The sequence below is a fragment of the Thunnus thynnus genome, chromosome 22, assembly GCF_963924715.1.
Source record: "Thunnus thynnus chromosome 22, fThuThy2.1, whole genome shotgun sequence".
Lineage (NCBI taxonomy): Eukaryota > Metazoa > Chordata > Actinopteri > Scombriformes > Scombridae > Thunnus > Thunnus thynnus.
In genome coordinates, this window is record NC_089538.1 from 25,472,855 (window position 1) to 25,487,695 (window position 14,841).

At 39.0% G+C, this 14,841-nt stretch overlaps 1 protein-coding gene across 1 annotated transcript; it reads left to right on the forward strand.

Annotated features, from left to right (window-relative positions):
- The first annotated feature begins 78 nt into the window (after window positions 1-78).
- Window positions 79-9,356, forward strand: LOC137174781 (platelet glycoprotein Ib alpha chain). The gene is made up of 6 exons (XM_067580262.1): window positions 79-1,178; window positions 3,189-3,284; window positions 3,460-3,651; window positions 4,416-4,511; window positions 5,403-5,582; window positions 6,876-9,356. Exons 1-6 carry the CDS (start codon window positions 1,011-1,013, stop codon window positions 8,376-8,378), a joined length of 2,235 nt encoding a protein of 744 aa, XP_067436363.1. The 5' UTR covers window positions 79-1,010; the 3' UTR covers window positions 8,379-9,356.
- The last annotated feature ends 5,485 nt before the right edge of the window (window positions 9,357-14,841 follow it).

Consider the following 14,841-nt stretch of genomic DNA (forward strand, 5'->3'; position numbering starts at 1 on the left):
CAGCGGAGAGAGAGATCAACGCACTGAGAGTGAAGAAAATGGTAATACAGCATGAAAAAATAAACACTTTTTGCCCCCAGGGGGGCAGGTGGTTGCATAAACCAGGATAAAAACACAAAGCACAAAAACCAAAGTACACAAAAAATTTAAAAACAGTTTAACATATGACGATATAAGTGATGTATAATCTTTAGGTGTCTATGATTTGTGCGCTCAGGTCAGCGGAGTGAAGTCGAGAGAGATGGATGAAAGAGTTTCTGTATCTTTTCTTTGCTGATGGGACTCAAAGTAGGACGTTTTACACAACGAGTTGTACAAATAATAAGAAATTATTATAAAAAAGTGTTGGTTCAGTTGGTACCCAGTTATTATATTTGGGTTCCTAGTTGTTAATTTGCAAAAAAATACTGATAAATTAGACTCAGCAATTATGTAACTGACAGAAAATACTTAGTTTGTATTAGTATTGACATATTAGAGTCTTTCCCTGTCAAACAGTACAGCAGCTACTTTTAGGAATTTATTGACCTAATATGATAATAAATCGTTTGACACAGAACTACACACTGAAAAGTATCTACCTACCTATCGAGCAGCAGATGTCACCTAAACATGATTTTCCTTAGATACATACATGAGTAGGTGCAGTATTATTGGCATAAGAATAATACTTTACAGCAGTATTAAGTGTCGGTGTAACACTGTTCCTGCAAAGTTCAACTGAACGTTGTAATTTACTTTTTCTGTTCGTGAACAGACAAAAGTCTCGAGCGTTCAGATGTAAAAGGACTTTAGATTGAACACAAAAATAAAGTTGGTAAGAATAAAAATGAGAAAAACAAAAACAAAGTGACAGAGGAGCAGTGGTCAGATATCAGCTAACACACTTCCTGCCTCAACAACTGTCAATCAAACACACACTAACTGTGTTTCTTCCGTCTTCAGTTACTCGTTTTCTCCTTTCAGCACAGAGTCAGTCAGTCAGTCAGGAGCTTAGTGTCTTTATCAAAATGCAGCTCTTCGTCGTCGTCGTCCTCTTCTTCTTCTTGTCCCACGTTGCCATGGTTGAAGCGGTGGATGGTTGCCACAGCGATAGGGACAAGGACCACCGGCCGCGGCAGAACTGCACGGCAGCCGGTTACAGCGACGTCCCAGCGGGATTCGAACCCACGACCAAGGTAACAACACACAACCTCCACAAGCTGCTGTGGACAGAGAGCAGCTGTGTTTGTGGTCAGCGACTGACATAAATATGTCATTAGTGTGATACATCATGTTACATACATGGTAGAGTTATGGATATGAGGCACGGAGTTCCTCAGGGCACAATCCTTGGTCCTCTTTTATTGTCCTGAGTATAAGATATATTCTTCTGGAAATAACCTTTGAAAAGTTGTCTTATCATTAGATTTCCACACAGTCAGAGAAATAAAAAGTGTGCATCCTTGTATTAGTTCAGCTCGTCAGTGTCTCTCCTGATTGGCTGCTGACGAGTTGATCACACTGGACGACTGACAAAATGTGAGTCGACTTGAGCTTCTCGACTGATGCGTTGACTCAGCGACCGTTCGGGGGGCAGCTCTACATTTTCACAACATCCATGGTGTCCTGCTGTAACAGCGGCTAAAGAGAGTGATGCATTATGGGTTAATGTTAATGTTGCTAGGCTAGCGAGTTTCTTCCTGTCAATCAGTGATTATCAAAAGGGTTATCTCAGTTTAACCTGCAGGACTTTCTGAAGGCTAATGTAACTTGTAGAGCTGCAACTAATGATTATTTTCATTATCAATTAATCTGCTGATTACTTTGTCAATTAATCAGTTAATTGTTTTTTCTATATAATGTCAGAAATAAGTGAAAAATGCCCAGTTATAATACCCCAGTCAAAGGTGACGTCGTTAAATGTCTAATTTTGTCTGACCAACAGTCCATAACCCAAAGACCAGTTTACTATCATGAATGATAAAGAAAGCATTATATGCCATCACATCCCAGAAACTGAAACCAGCAATATTTTGGCATATTTGCTTAAACCCGATTATTTGAGGGAAACTTTCCTCATTGTTCTATCACCAAAACAAAACTGTCACCTTTGATAAAACAGAAACATTTAAAACTTATAATGCATCTGTGCGTGCTTTTATTCAGTCATAAAACAACCAACACACTTTTCCAAATATTCACCAGGAACAAGTTCATAAACATAAGATATGGACATACATGCTTTTGTTAATTAGCCTTTGGTCTTATTTTATATTTTTGTGACAATTTATATTCAATTGATTAGTTTTTGAATACCACAAATTCAATGTAAATGTTGTAATTGATATTATTTCATGGTTTTCAGGGTCCTAACTGTCAATTTTGGTGATTAGTCGACTAGACAATCGACAGAAAGCAATTAAGCAATTTTTAGAGCAAAAATTCACTGATTCCAACTTGCCAGATGTGAATATTTTCTGGTTTATACTCCTCTAAGATTATTAAACACTTATCTTTGGGTTTGGGAATGTATGTTGGACAAAACAAGACATTTTGAATAGTAACCAGGGGCTCTTGGTACTTGGGATGGACATTTCGTTAGCTGCAGGCCTGCTCTTCAGACAGGTTTTCTACTGACTTGGGTTTTTTTTTGGTTGCCACTGAACTCAACGCTGATTAGACAAAGTGTTTGACTGACAGGGGGAGACGGAAGCGGAGACAGAAGCTTCCTGTTTCAGACTGATAAGAGCAACAATTTGACAGCTTTAAATGCTGCAGCTCGTCTTTTACCAGGAACACGCACATGAGATTCCCTGTAAAAGCCTCCCTGTACATTTTTATCAATCTCTCTGACCTTTTACAACCACACGTCCCATCATGGTCACTCAGGTCTGCTGACCAGTAGCTTCCAGTTGTCCCAAGATCAAGGTTGAAGCACAGGGGAGATCATGCCTTTGCATTTGTAGCTCCGAAACTCTGGAACAAGTCATCTTAGCATGTTGGGCTGGCCCCCCTACTCTGCCAGTTTTAAATCCCATCTTAAAACATATCTTCGTTCCTTGGCTTTTGCATTTTTGTGTTGTTTTATGGCTTTTGTAATTTTGATTGTACAGCACTTTGGTCAACTGTTTTTAAATATGCTTTATAAGTAAAAATTGACTTGACTTTGACTAAATGTTAAAAACGTTTATTATTCTTCTTCGTAGGTTGTGTTGTTTCCCAACAACCTGTTCACCAGTCTGTCCTGGTCATCCTTCCAGGTCTTCACTGAGATCTATGAGATCGACCTCACTGGAAACAAGGTGTTTGTCCATCTGCAGCATGCTTATAAACTAAAAATCAATATTAAATGAATGAATAATTAGTGAATTAATTCTGTTCTTTTTTTGTTGATTTCTCCATTTTTTGTTTTATTATTCCTGTTTGGTTTTATTTTTATCTTTTTGTACATTTTCATGACTTTCTGCGTCTCTCCAGGTTCCAGAAGTGACCCCCACTGTGGCTGCGGAGCTGCCCAGCCTCAGCGTCCTCCGGCTGGGGTCGAACAGTCTGACATCCCTCTCCGACAGCTCCTTTTCTGCCTGTCCTGCTCTCACTGAACTCCACCTGGCAAACAACGCCATCGACTCTCTGAGCGACCACACGTTCTCTGGACTCAGCAAGCTGGAGGTTAGAATGTTAGCATCATGAAGTTAGCATGTTACAAAGTTAGGTCGCATGTTGTGATGTTAAGCTGTAAACTGTGAAGTGTTGGGGAATTTGGGGGTTTTAACGGCATGTTTTCATTCAACACATACACACAAATCACACATTGTGGGTTTTGAAGGCTGATTGTTTTTAGACAAAAGATCTTTAAGTTTGATAAATAATTGTGGGACACACACAAAAGAAATATTATGATGAAATTAATTATTGTGCTTTCTATATTATTAATAATAATAATACAAAAAAATAGAGATGATATTTAAACCTGTGTATTGTTAAAGCACTATCTTCTTGAAAAAGATGTGTAGGGCAGCAACTATTAATCTGCAAATTAGTTTGAAAAGAATAGTGAAAAGAATACTATTTACAATCTCTTAGCCCATAGTTATGTCTTCAATATGCTTGTTTTGTTCGACCAACAGTCCAAAACCTAAAAGTATTCAATTTACTTTCATATATGACAAAGAAAAGCATTAAATCATCACATTTGAGATTCTGAAATTATTTTTTTTTTAGCATTCTTGGTTGCTGAATGCTGAATGTCTGAAACAATTAATCAATAATCAAAATACTTACTAAGCTAATTTCAGAACTTGCATCATGATTGAAAATGGAAAACCAGACTGAAACGTAGGAAGGTAGCATGTTAGCTTAGCATTCACACAAAAAAAAAACACCTGGAGAACTTTAATCTCTAAATGCCAACACCTTCCTGTCCTACCTTCCAGATCCTGGACCTTTCATCAAACCGCATCAGGGTGCTTCCCCCGCTCTTGATGCACCCCCTACCTGCCATAGAGACCCTCCTCCTGGAGAACAACAAGGTGGGAGAACATGCACACACACACACACCATGGATATCTGAAACAGTCTGTGCACAGAGTGAGTTAGAGAAGATGGTTTTAACTCTAAACTGTAGCTTACTGGTGGTCGAGGTTTGCAGCAGCTATTAACATTGTGGTCTTGAGGGGGGGCACACACTGGCGTGCTAAAACTGCACGATACTTCTCACTTGATTTAAAACACTGCGTAAACACTTTCCTAATGAGTTTATGGTCTCAATCGCTAGTTTCAAGTCTTCTTCAATACAGTATGGCGTTCGTTCTGTAAATTATGGCTCCATTTAGAGTGACAGACGATAAAGCAGGGTATGCTTTAGGGTGAGGCTATCTTGTGATTGACAAGTTGCTACGCCGGTGACATCATTGATTACATATGTGACATATCATAACCCCAGATTAGAACAGGAGTGTAGGCGTAGCTGTCGATATTTCAGTGTGTTTTCAGTTCATGAAAGTTACCTAAAAAAGTCTTGTTCAGCATTCAGTTGTACTAAAAGACCCACTGAGGAGTCAGCTGTTCATATTTTCCAGTAAGTACTTTTGTTTCAAACCTGTTTTTTGCCGGCCAAAATTAGCATTAGCATTATCACAGTTAACCATAGACAGTAAATGAGCTGTACTAACCAAGCTAGCACCTAGCAGCTAGCCTTAGGGTAATCTCCATGCTCTTGTCCAAATATGGTCACTTCTGGCTCCAAAAAACCAAGATGGCGACGGTCAAAATGCCGAACTTGATGCTTCAAAACAGGACTCCACAAACCATTGGGTGACGTCACGGTGGCTACGTCCATTATTTCTTTTATGGTCTATGAATCAGATGCATCTGGAGGCCTTTTTAAAGTCGCAGTCTCAGGATTTCTGTTTTCATTTCAGATCAGAGTGCTTCCAGACAATTGGTTCATCCAGAAGGAGGAAGTGCCATACCTCTACCTCTCGGCCAATCCCTGGGCATGCTTCTGTTCACTTGATTATTTACGGACATACCTCGAGGACAATGAACTCAATTTCTACGTCCGGGATGGCCTGATCATCAAGAACGACGCATGGAGTGTGGTAAGGAACACAGACAGGCAAAAAACGAGTAAAGGTGCCTTTAGACTGTTCATCACATCACGCTGGGACGTCTCTAATAAAATCTGTCAGACCGCATGATATCAGTTTGAGGCTGTCATATTGCAAGATCAGTGTGTGGTGAATCATAGTGCTACAATGGAAATAAAAAACAGTAAACGAGAGCAGAGACATGTCATCAGCTAATCATCCATCCGCAGCAAAGTCACAAACTTCTCTTTCTGTATGTGCCTTGGATCTATAAAAAGACAGGTTCATAATTTGTCAAATCTGTTTTAAAACACTTGTTAGGTTACCATACTGTATAAATATTGAAACCCATTTTGCTTGCAGCAATCATTGCCCCTGTTCATACTGACCATTAAAAGATTCCTTTCTAATGAGCTTAAGATGTAAGTGATGGGGGACAAAATCCACAGTCATCGTTTTGTTACAAAATGTAAACAAAAAGTTTATTTGAAGATAACATGAAGCTGTCTGAGTTAGTCAAATCAAGAAGATATCTCCTAAAGTTACAGGATTTTTAGAATAAAATCCCCTTTGTGTTTCCCTTTTGTGCTACTAATCAACTAATTTAGATGTCTGAAGCCTCATATTGGTGTCAGATAAATAACATTTTGTACTAAATGACTGATGTTTTAACCCATCCTTTAAGGAGAACAAATGTGTTTTTCCCTAAAGTTTATTTTAAAAAAACGGCTTTTACAAAACGTCACGCTAATATTCTGCATCATTTCATGTTGGTTGTTTTGCAGTATTGGGTCATAGCCACAGTCATATTAGGTGCGTGTCCATCCACGTACATTTGCTGGTATTCTGGACATTCAGTTATAATTTGAGCCACATTTGGATGTAAACCTGACTATTGTGAGAATTTGGTCTTAAATTTCTGACAGTCTTTGGTCTCCAAAGCTCCAAATCATCAGAGTCTCACAGTGAGATCTAGGAGCACCATTTTGGATCGACGACTTAAGATTTCACCATGTTTCTCCCACGATTGTAAACTCTTGTCTCAGCCATAAATCTAACAGTGTAAATGGGTCTTAACAACAACAATCAAGAGATGCTGTGCAAAAAATAACTTAAGAATTGTGAAAACGTCTCTGTGAACTTGACATTTAGGGGTGAAAAGCAGATACTGCAACTGTCCCTCTCTGTGGCTGAAGAGATTTTAACTTAAATAATAGGACTGGATATTTATGATGAGATGCGTACTTGAAATGTCATTTCTTTTGGTGTCTGGTTTTTTGATGGCTGCTTGTCATCTGTTTTCAGGTGTGTGACTCTCCACAGTCGCATAAAGGTACACCTGTGCTGAATCTGTCTGAGTCTGAGCTGTGCTCGTTTCCAACATCATCTGGTCCAATTGGAGACTTCGAGCCGATAACTAGCAGTGCTCATTACAAGCCTGCTGCCGCTGGTACTTCCCCAACTCCTCCTACCACTACTACTACTACTCCTGCTCCTACCACTACTACGACTACTACTCCTGCTTCTACCACTACTACTACTACTCCTGCTCCTACCGCTACTACTACTACTCCTGCTCCTACCGCTACTACTACTACTCCTGCTCCTACCACTACTACGACTACTACTCCTGCTTCTACCACTACTACTACTACTCCTGCTCCTACCGCTACTACTACTACTCCTGCTCCTACCGCTACTACTACTACTCCTGCTCCTGCTACCACTCCAGATACAACAACCTATGAGCACTACAGAGTAGTCACATGGTCCTGGTACCATACCGTCACCAGTTTCATTGAGTGGACCCATCACTCAGGGTCAGAGGTCAGAGGTGAGAGGTCACGGGTTGGATCGCACGCTTATAACACAACGATTGTTGCGTCGACAAAACCTGCCGAGACAACCAAAGCTGCTCCTACGACTGTAACAGCAACAACACCAAAACTCCAGGTAGTCACAACAACCACTGAGGTAACCACCGCGCCAGCCACCGTGTTGACCACTGTGTCGACCCCTTCATGGGTGATCAATAAAGCCGGCAGTGACCAGCGAAGAAGTCAACTTGCTGGAGCAGCTGCAGGGGGGTTCTGTTTTTGGCTGTTTGCAGGAGGCGTGTTGCTGTGCATTGCGGCGGCAGCGTGTGCGCTGGTGACTCTGGCGAGGCTCATTATCTGGTACAGGAGGGTGTACAAGCCCCTGAGTGCGATGCTGGCGAGGAGAGGAAGAGGAGGAGGTGAGGGAGTGAAGCTTTTAACGTACAGCAGGAGGGAAGAGCAGGTGGCAGCAGGAGGAGGAGGGGTGAGGGCACTCTATCGCTCTGTGCTGTTCATCTCCAGAGAGGAAGGAGAAGCCGAGGAGACGGGAGGTGGAGGGAGGGAGGTTGTTACTCTGGAGCCAACAGGTGGAGGAGGAGTGACAAGAGAGGAGGAGAAAGAAGGAGGGAGGGAGGAGAGAGGGGTGTACAAGAAGACGATATACCGTCTGGTAAGCAAACAAGAGGAGTTAGAGGGATGGAGGGATGTGATGGAGGAGTGTCGGGTCAGTGCAGAAGATGGAGGGAGGAGGGGAGGAGGAGGCATGGATGGTGGAGGAGTTTCCAGAAAGCGCTACAGTGTGATTCTGAGGGAGGAGAGGGAGGAGGCAGAGGGAGGCAGGGAGGAGCAGGACTGGGTGGTGGGAGGGTGGGAGGTGAAGAAGGGAGGGGGGGAGGAGCCCAGGAGCAACTGGGGGGAGTGGCTGGGTCACTTCTTACCCAGCATGCCATGGGAGGTGACCACACCTCCTGAGGGTGAGGCAGCTCAGTGAATTGCCGCATCACACGACTTATTGCAAATACTCAGGCTCTCACATCTTTGTTCTTTAACCTCTCGCAGACTAAAACACTGGATCATATTCATCTATAACTTCATATAACAGAAGCGTGTAAATAGCTGCTCTTTGTTCCCAGGACCCAAATTTGTCGAAGTTTAATTCTGGTGATTTTCTATATTTTTCTTCTTGTCAACAAATCTCATGTTTGGATCCAAACCAACAACGAACTGATCTACTAACAAGTATTGTGTGTGTATCAAAGCCTGATATATCTTATTCCTCCGTTGTTGTTCAAAAACTATTAAAAACACGTCAGTGAGTCACACCGCTGCACTGGGTGACATGTTCTTCCATCATGAAGAGTTTGGTCACGTTAGTTTGTTTAGAAACGACTCCAAAGACTAATAACAGCATCACGTTTTCAGTCTCTAGAGAGTAGTTCTGTGTTAGACGTCACTGAGCATGTGCCGTAACGCAGTTCTGTTTACAGCTTTGTTAGCTTATTGTGCCACAGATCACAACCTCTTGACTTTATACTGAAGTTGTTCATGTGAAGATTCTGTAAATGTCCCTTAATTTGTTTCCTGGAAATTTTTAGAGTAATTTGCAGGTATATGACAGTTCATTTCTATTTTACAGAGACGGTGGTGCAATTAAGTAATATCTCGCTCCTGGAGGTGGTTTATTGTGATCATATCACAGCTAAGGGGCCGTGTTAGGAAGGGAATTGCAAAGGGGGGTTGTCGGCCCCACTTTGCTGTGATATAATCACCATATATCACCTTGAGGAGTGAGATCTGGTTAATATCGTGTGATAATCTTTGCTTCAGTTCTAAAATAACACAGCTATCATGTTCCGCTATTGTTCTTTCTATAAAGATGTGAGTAATGTAATTTTCTTTGATCCCTGATCTGCAAGGCTTTCATTGTAGAATATTTTCTTATTTTGTAACTTCTGTAATAAAGTTTATACCAAACACACAGGCGTCCTGCTGTCTGTGACACGTCTCCATCTACGTGCTGTTCTACAGATCACTACGACCAGAAAAGTTCACAAACAGTGAATGAAATCAAACAATGGGTAACCTTTTCCTTGACAAGGTCCTGAAAAATTGTTACAAAAGAAAATACTGAATATGACAAAAAGATATTTCAGTAAGTCATTTATCCAGACTGAAATAAAAATCCACACCTGCTCAGAAAGCAGTCTGCATAGGTTTGCTGTTTGTTTTGACTTTTTAGGCCACAATTGTAAAACCAAAAAGAAGAAATTTAGGTTTTATTTGTTTTTCTGTGTCCAAATCCAAATATAATAAAATGGTTTTAAACGTTTCAAAAAGGGATAACTGGAAGAAAAGATTCAGTTTTACTGAACTTACATGTTCCAACTAGTGCTGGATATTATGATATAAATCTCTTGATACCTTTTTTACAAACTGATTTACAAACAATACTTTTTTCGATATCCTGAGACGACAAAGAAAACTCACTAACTCTTAATTTTCAGATTTTATTTACAACTGTGACAACAAAGCATTTAGAGTTCATTACTGGTCTGATTCACGCCAGGCTGCGTTCTCTGTAGCAATGGCAGCAAAGGCTCATGGGTATTGTATTTTTTTTTTTTTTGGCCACCACTAAAGTGAAGCACAAGGCATTTAAAACTGGTGGTCAAATCCTAAACCTGTAAGGCGGTTTATCCAGGACAGTTTTCTCTGAAGTTTATTTTGGTGTTTTAATCTTTTACTTTTGCTTCCTAATACAACATAGTGTGAGCTCATTTAATTTAATTTCATGCAAATAACACTTATGGTCCATGTCTTATATTTCGGTATCTCGTTTAGTCTGATTGTTTTAGAGAGGAGGAGACCTCCGTGGATAATTCAGCTCCTGGTAAAAACCTCATGAACGATGAACACTGGACTAATCCTATCCTGAAGATGCTGGTTGTTCAACAATGAAAACAACAACTCCCATGATCCCACGCTGCTTCACACTCCGTATGAAGCAGCATATACTTATAAATACTGTCATAAATAAACATTTCTTCATCACTGGAAGTTGGAGAGTAAGAAGCATAATGTTTACGGGATATTTCATCTTTTTGTTCTGCAGAAAGATTTGAAATACAATATGGTTATTTTCAATTAATAATCATACTGTTAGATTTTATTTATACAGTGCTTTTGAGGGCACTTTGCACAAATAAAAGTATGTGGAAAAAGAAGTTACACAACAATAACAACAACAACAGAGCAGCAAGAAGACACAGTGTTAAAATTAGAAAACAAATTCAGTGAAGGAAAATAAAAGACAAAAAGACAAAGTCTCATTTAAAGGTATCAGACTCAGAGTTGGGAATTAGTTAAAAGCAGCTTTAAAAAGGTTTCAGGAGCTTTTTTAAAGCTGAGGAGCATCACAGATGGAGACGTCTCAAATCTCAACTTGGAAAGTTTGTCTGTCGTTTTCATCTGCTGCATAATAAACACAACAACAAAGAGACTGAACTGGACACAATATGGAAAAAAGAGGAGATACAATTAAATTAGTAGATTAAAATAAATAAGGTCTCATTAGTAGCAGCCAGCAGGTGGCAGCACATCACCTCCTCAGGATCAATCATCACAGGAGACCCAGACAGTGATGGAGGAAGTACTCAGACCCTTTACTGCAGTAAAAGTACCAATACAACAGTGTAAAAATACTCCATTACAAGTTTAAGTCCTGCATGAAAAATCCTACTACAGTAAAAGTACATAAGTATTATGAGCTTGATGTAGTTAAAGTATTGCAGTAAAAGTACATAAGTATTATGAGCTTGATGTAGTTAAAGTATTGCAGTAAAAGTACATAAGTATTATGAGCTTGATGTAGTTAAAGTATTGCAGTAAAAGTACATAAGTATTATGAGCTTGATGTAGTTAAAGTATTGCAGTAAAAGTACATAAGTATTATGAGCTTGATGTAGTTAAAGTATTGCAGTAAAAGTAGTGGTTTGGTCCCTCTGACTGATATATTATTATATATGACATCATTAGATTATTAATAGTGAAGCATCAGTGTTAGAGCAGCATGTTACTGTTGTAGCTGCTGGAGGTGGAGCTAGTTTACACTACTTTATATACAGTTAGCTAGTTTAGTCCAGTGGTTCCCAACCTAGGGGTCGGGCCCCTCCAAAGGGTCAGCAGATAAATCTGAGGGGTGGTGAGATGATTAATGGGAGAGGAAAGAAGAAAAAACAAAGTTCTGATACACAAATCTGTTTTCAGTTTTTGGACTTTTTCTCTAATCTTTGATTTTTGCTGAAATATTGGATCATTTGAACATTTATTGAAATGAAAGCATGTGAGAAGTTTAGAGGGAAAAATCACTATTTGGTGGAGCTGTTAACAACTCATAGACATGTGAAATGTGACCCCGACTACACACTGCTTTTTGTAAGACGTCAAAAGACAAAAAGGTTGGAAACCACTGGTTTCATCTTTAACAATGTGTTGTATTTTAAAAGCTTGTTATATTATCCATTGTGTCAAATCTTCATCTGAAAAGTAACTAAAGCTGTCAAATAAATGTAGTGGAGTAGAAAGTACAATATTTCCCTCTGAAATGTAGAAAGTAGCATCACATTGAAATACTCAAGTAAAGTACAAGTACCTCAAAATTGTACTTAAGTAAATGTACTTAGTTATTTTCCACCTCTGGATACATGATGTCATCAACCATCAGACATTGTTTGACAGTCTTTAGAAGTTTTTCATTTTTCTATTCAGTATTTTAAAACCAAATAGTCTTAGGTTTTAAATGACGTCCTGATTATGAATTGAACTAAAAGAGAAACAGAAAGTCTGCAGAAGAAACTCCACAAAAACACCAGGAAGAAACCACCTGCATGTTTCTGGTTATTCCCATCATGGTTCATTTCAGACTTCTCATCACTCATTAACTCTTCGATCTCTGCCAGTTACAGTTTGTTTTGGCATCAATATCAGCTGAAAGGAAACAAAAGGCTGCTCACACAGAAAGAAAAGAGCAAACAAAAAGATCTGTCATCTCAGAGCAAATAAACAGACGAGTTTAGCAGCAGGAGACATATGTGAAATATGAGTCAGTCCTGTCACAGAGCTGCAGTGTTTTTATGTGTTCGTATCTCTTCATTTATCTCACTGCTGCACACAATAAACACCTGGTTCTACTTTAATCCAGATGTGGAATCTGAACCAGTTTCATCTGATGTCTGTCTGATGTGTTTCTATTTTCTGGTTGTTGCAGGTGTTTTTTTTTTAAATATCATTTTATCATCAGCATATGAAGAACTTTTTCAAAGGCTGTGTTTCTACTGAATCTATTTATTAGAATATAATATTGATCAAGAATCTTCAAGCTCAGCTGCAGTACATAATGTCTGAATTGTTTGAAACACTTTATTTTTATTAATTATAAGCAATTTGTTTATTTGACATGTTTTTAATGAAGATTTTTAAATAATTTGTTGACATCAGCTGAGAGTCATTTATAACCCAGCAGCTCTGATGTGATCCTACTTGTTGCCAGTAGGTGGCAGCAGATTCTCTTAAGTTTGATTAAAAACTGCACAGCAGTTGATAAAAATAAACTTTAATCAGTAGAGTCCCTAATTTGTAAATAATGTCATTATACAACAAATAAGTAAACATATAACTGATTATTATAAGATATTATTATTATTTTGCTCCTTTTTTGGTTCACTTTGGGACATAGTGTGTCTTCTTCTCTTTCTCTCTGTTTAATGACTCAGTTCAGTTAATGATCAGGCCCTGTCATATCTAAACTGAAAGAAGCAATTAATAATCAATATTATTGATTACAGCTGTGGAAACAGGCCACAGTCCTGACTGAAGACCTCATCATCTTTTCATCTTGAGCAGGTTTAAATTCAAACTAAAAGCCCTTCAGACAGTAAGAGGAAGCTGCTGATTACTTTCCCGTCTTTCCTCCTTTATTTCCTTCTTTTAATGCACTTTCACAGCTTTTCATACGTTTCTGTTCAGGAGATGCTTGTTTTCTAGTTAGTATTTGTTGCATTATATTCTGTAAATATAAAATACATGTATGGAGATCATTAATATCAGCCTGCTGCCTGACCTACATTTATTACATCATATTCATTTTGAAGATGCTTTTGTTCAAAGCAACTTACTTTATCACATAAAACAACAAACCTGAGCTCATATTTATCAAACTGAACAAACCGCTGCAGCTTTCTGACATTTAACAGCATTTTACACTCAAAACTAGTTTGATAAATAGTTTTTATTCCTAAGTTTGTCAAATCAAGTTAATTTATTCATATTATTTATTTATTTATAGAGCACATTTAAAACAACAGATGTCGACCAAAGTGCTTTACAGAGAGATTAAAATTATGTGATTGTTTGATTGATGATTACAGTCAAACAAAAACACAAGATCAAAATAGCAACACAGATATAAATGAGATAGAAAATCAACACAAACGGAATTGCACAAACAACATAAAATACAAACTAGATTAAGAAGTTAAAGAGGAGAGATGGGTCTTTTAAAGATATCAGTGGAGGGAGAAGATCTAATCGTTAGTGGTAAACTATTCCACAGTTTAGGGCCAACAACTGAGAACGATAGATCACCTTTAGTTTTTAACTGGGTGTGTTGAAATGGAGAGCAGTGATTGGTCAGGGGATAGGGGATGAGCAGTTCAGAGATGTAACCTGGTGGTCCATGCAGTGCTTTAAAAACAAATAAAGGAATCTTAAAATCAACTCACTAGTAATGAGTGAAGACAGGCCAGTAGGGGGAGATATGGTCTCTGTTCTTGGTACCAGTGAGGAGTCTCACTGCTGCATGTTGAACCAGCTGCAGGTGAGAACGGGCTGACTGACTGATTCCTACTTAGAGAGATTTGCAGTAGTCAAGTTGAGAGGACACGAACAATTTCAACTTTGCAAGTGATCTAAGATGGAAGAAGCCAGTGCTGACACATGAGTTGATTTGTTTATCAAATTTTAAACCAGAATCAAAGATAACACCAAGATTTCTTGTGTGGGACTTTACATTCAATGACAGAGGCTCAAGGGCATTGAATGTGGTTGTGGAGTTGTCTGCAGGGCCGAAGATTAGGACCTCAGTTTTATTCTGGCTTAGCTGAAGGAAGCTTTTTGCCATCCAGGATTTTACATCCTCAATGCAATTTTGGAGGGAGTCAACACTGCACGGATCACAAGGTCTCAGCAGGAGGTACAGCTGGGTGTCATAATGGTTGGAGATATTATATTTTCTGGAAATAGACCCCAAAGGAAGCATATACAGGGAAAACAAAATAGGTCCTAATATGGAGCCTTGTGGAACTCAAGACACATTATCACTTCTAACAGAGGCTGATTGGTTTTGGAAGTAGTAGAAAAACCACTGAAGGGCTTTTGTGAGTAAAAGTGAAGACTTT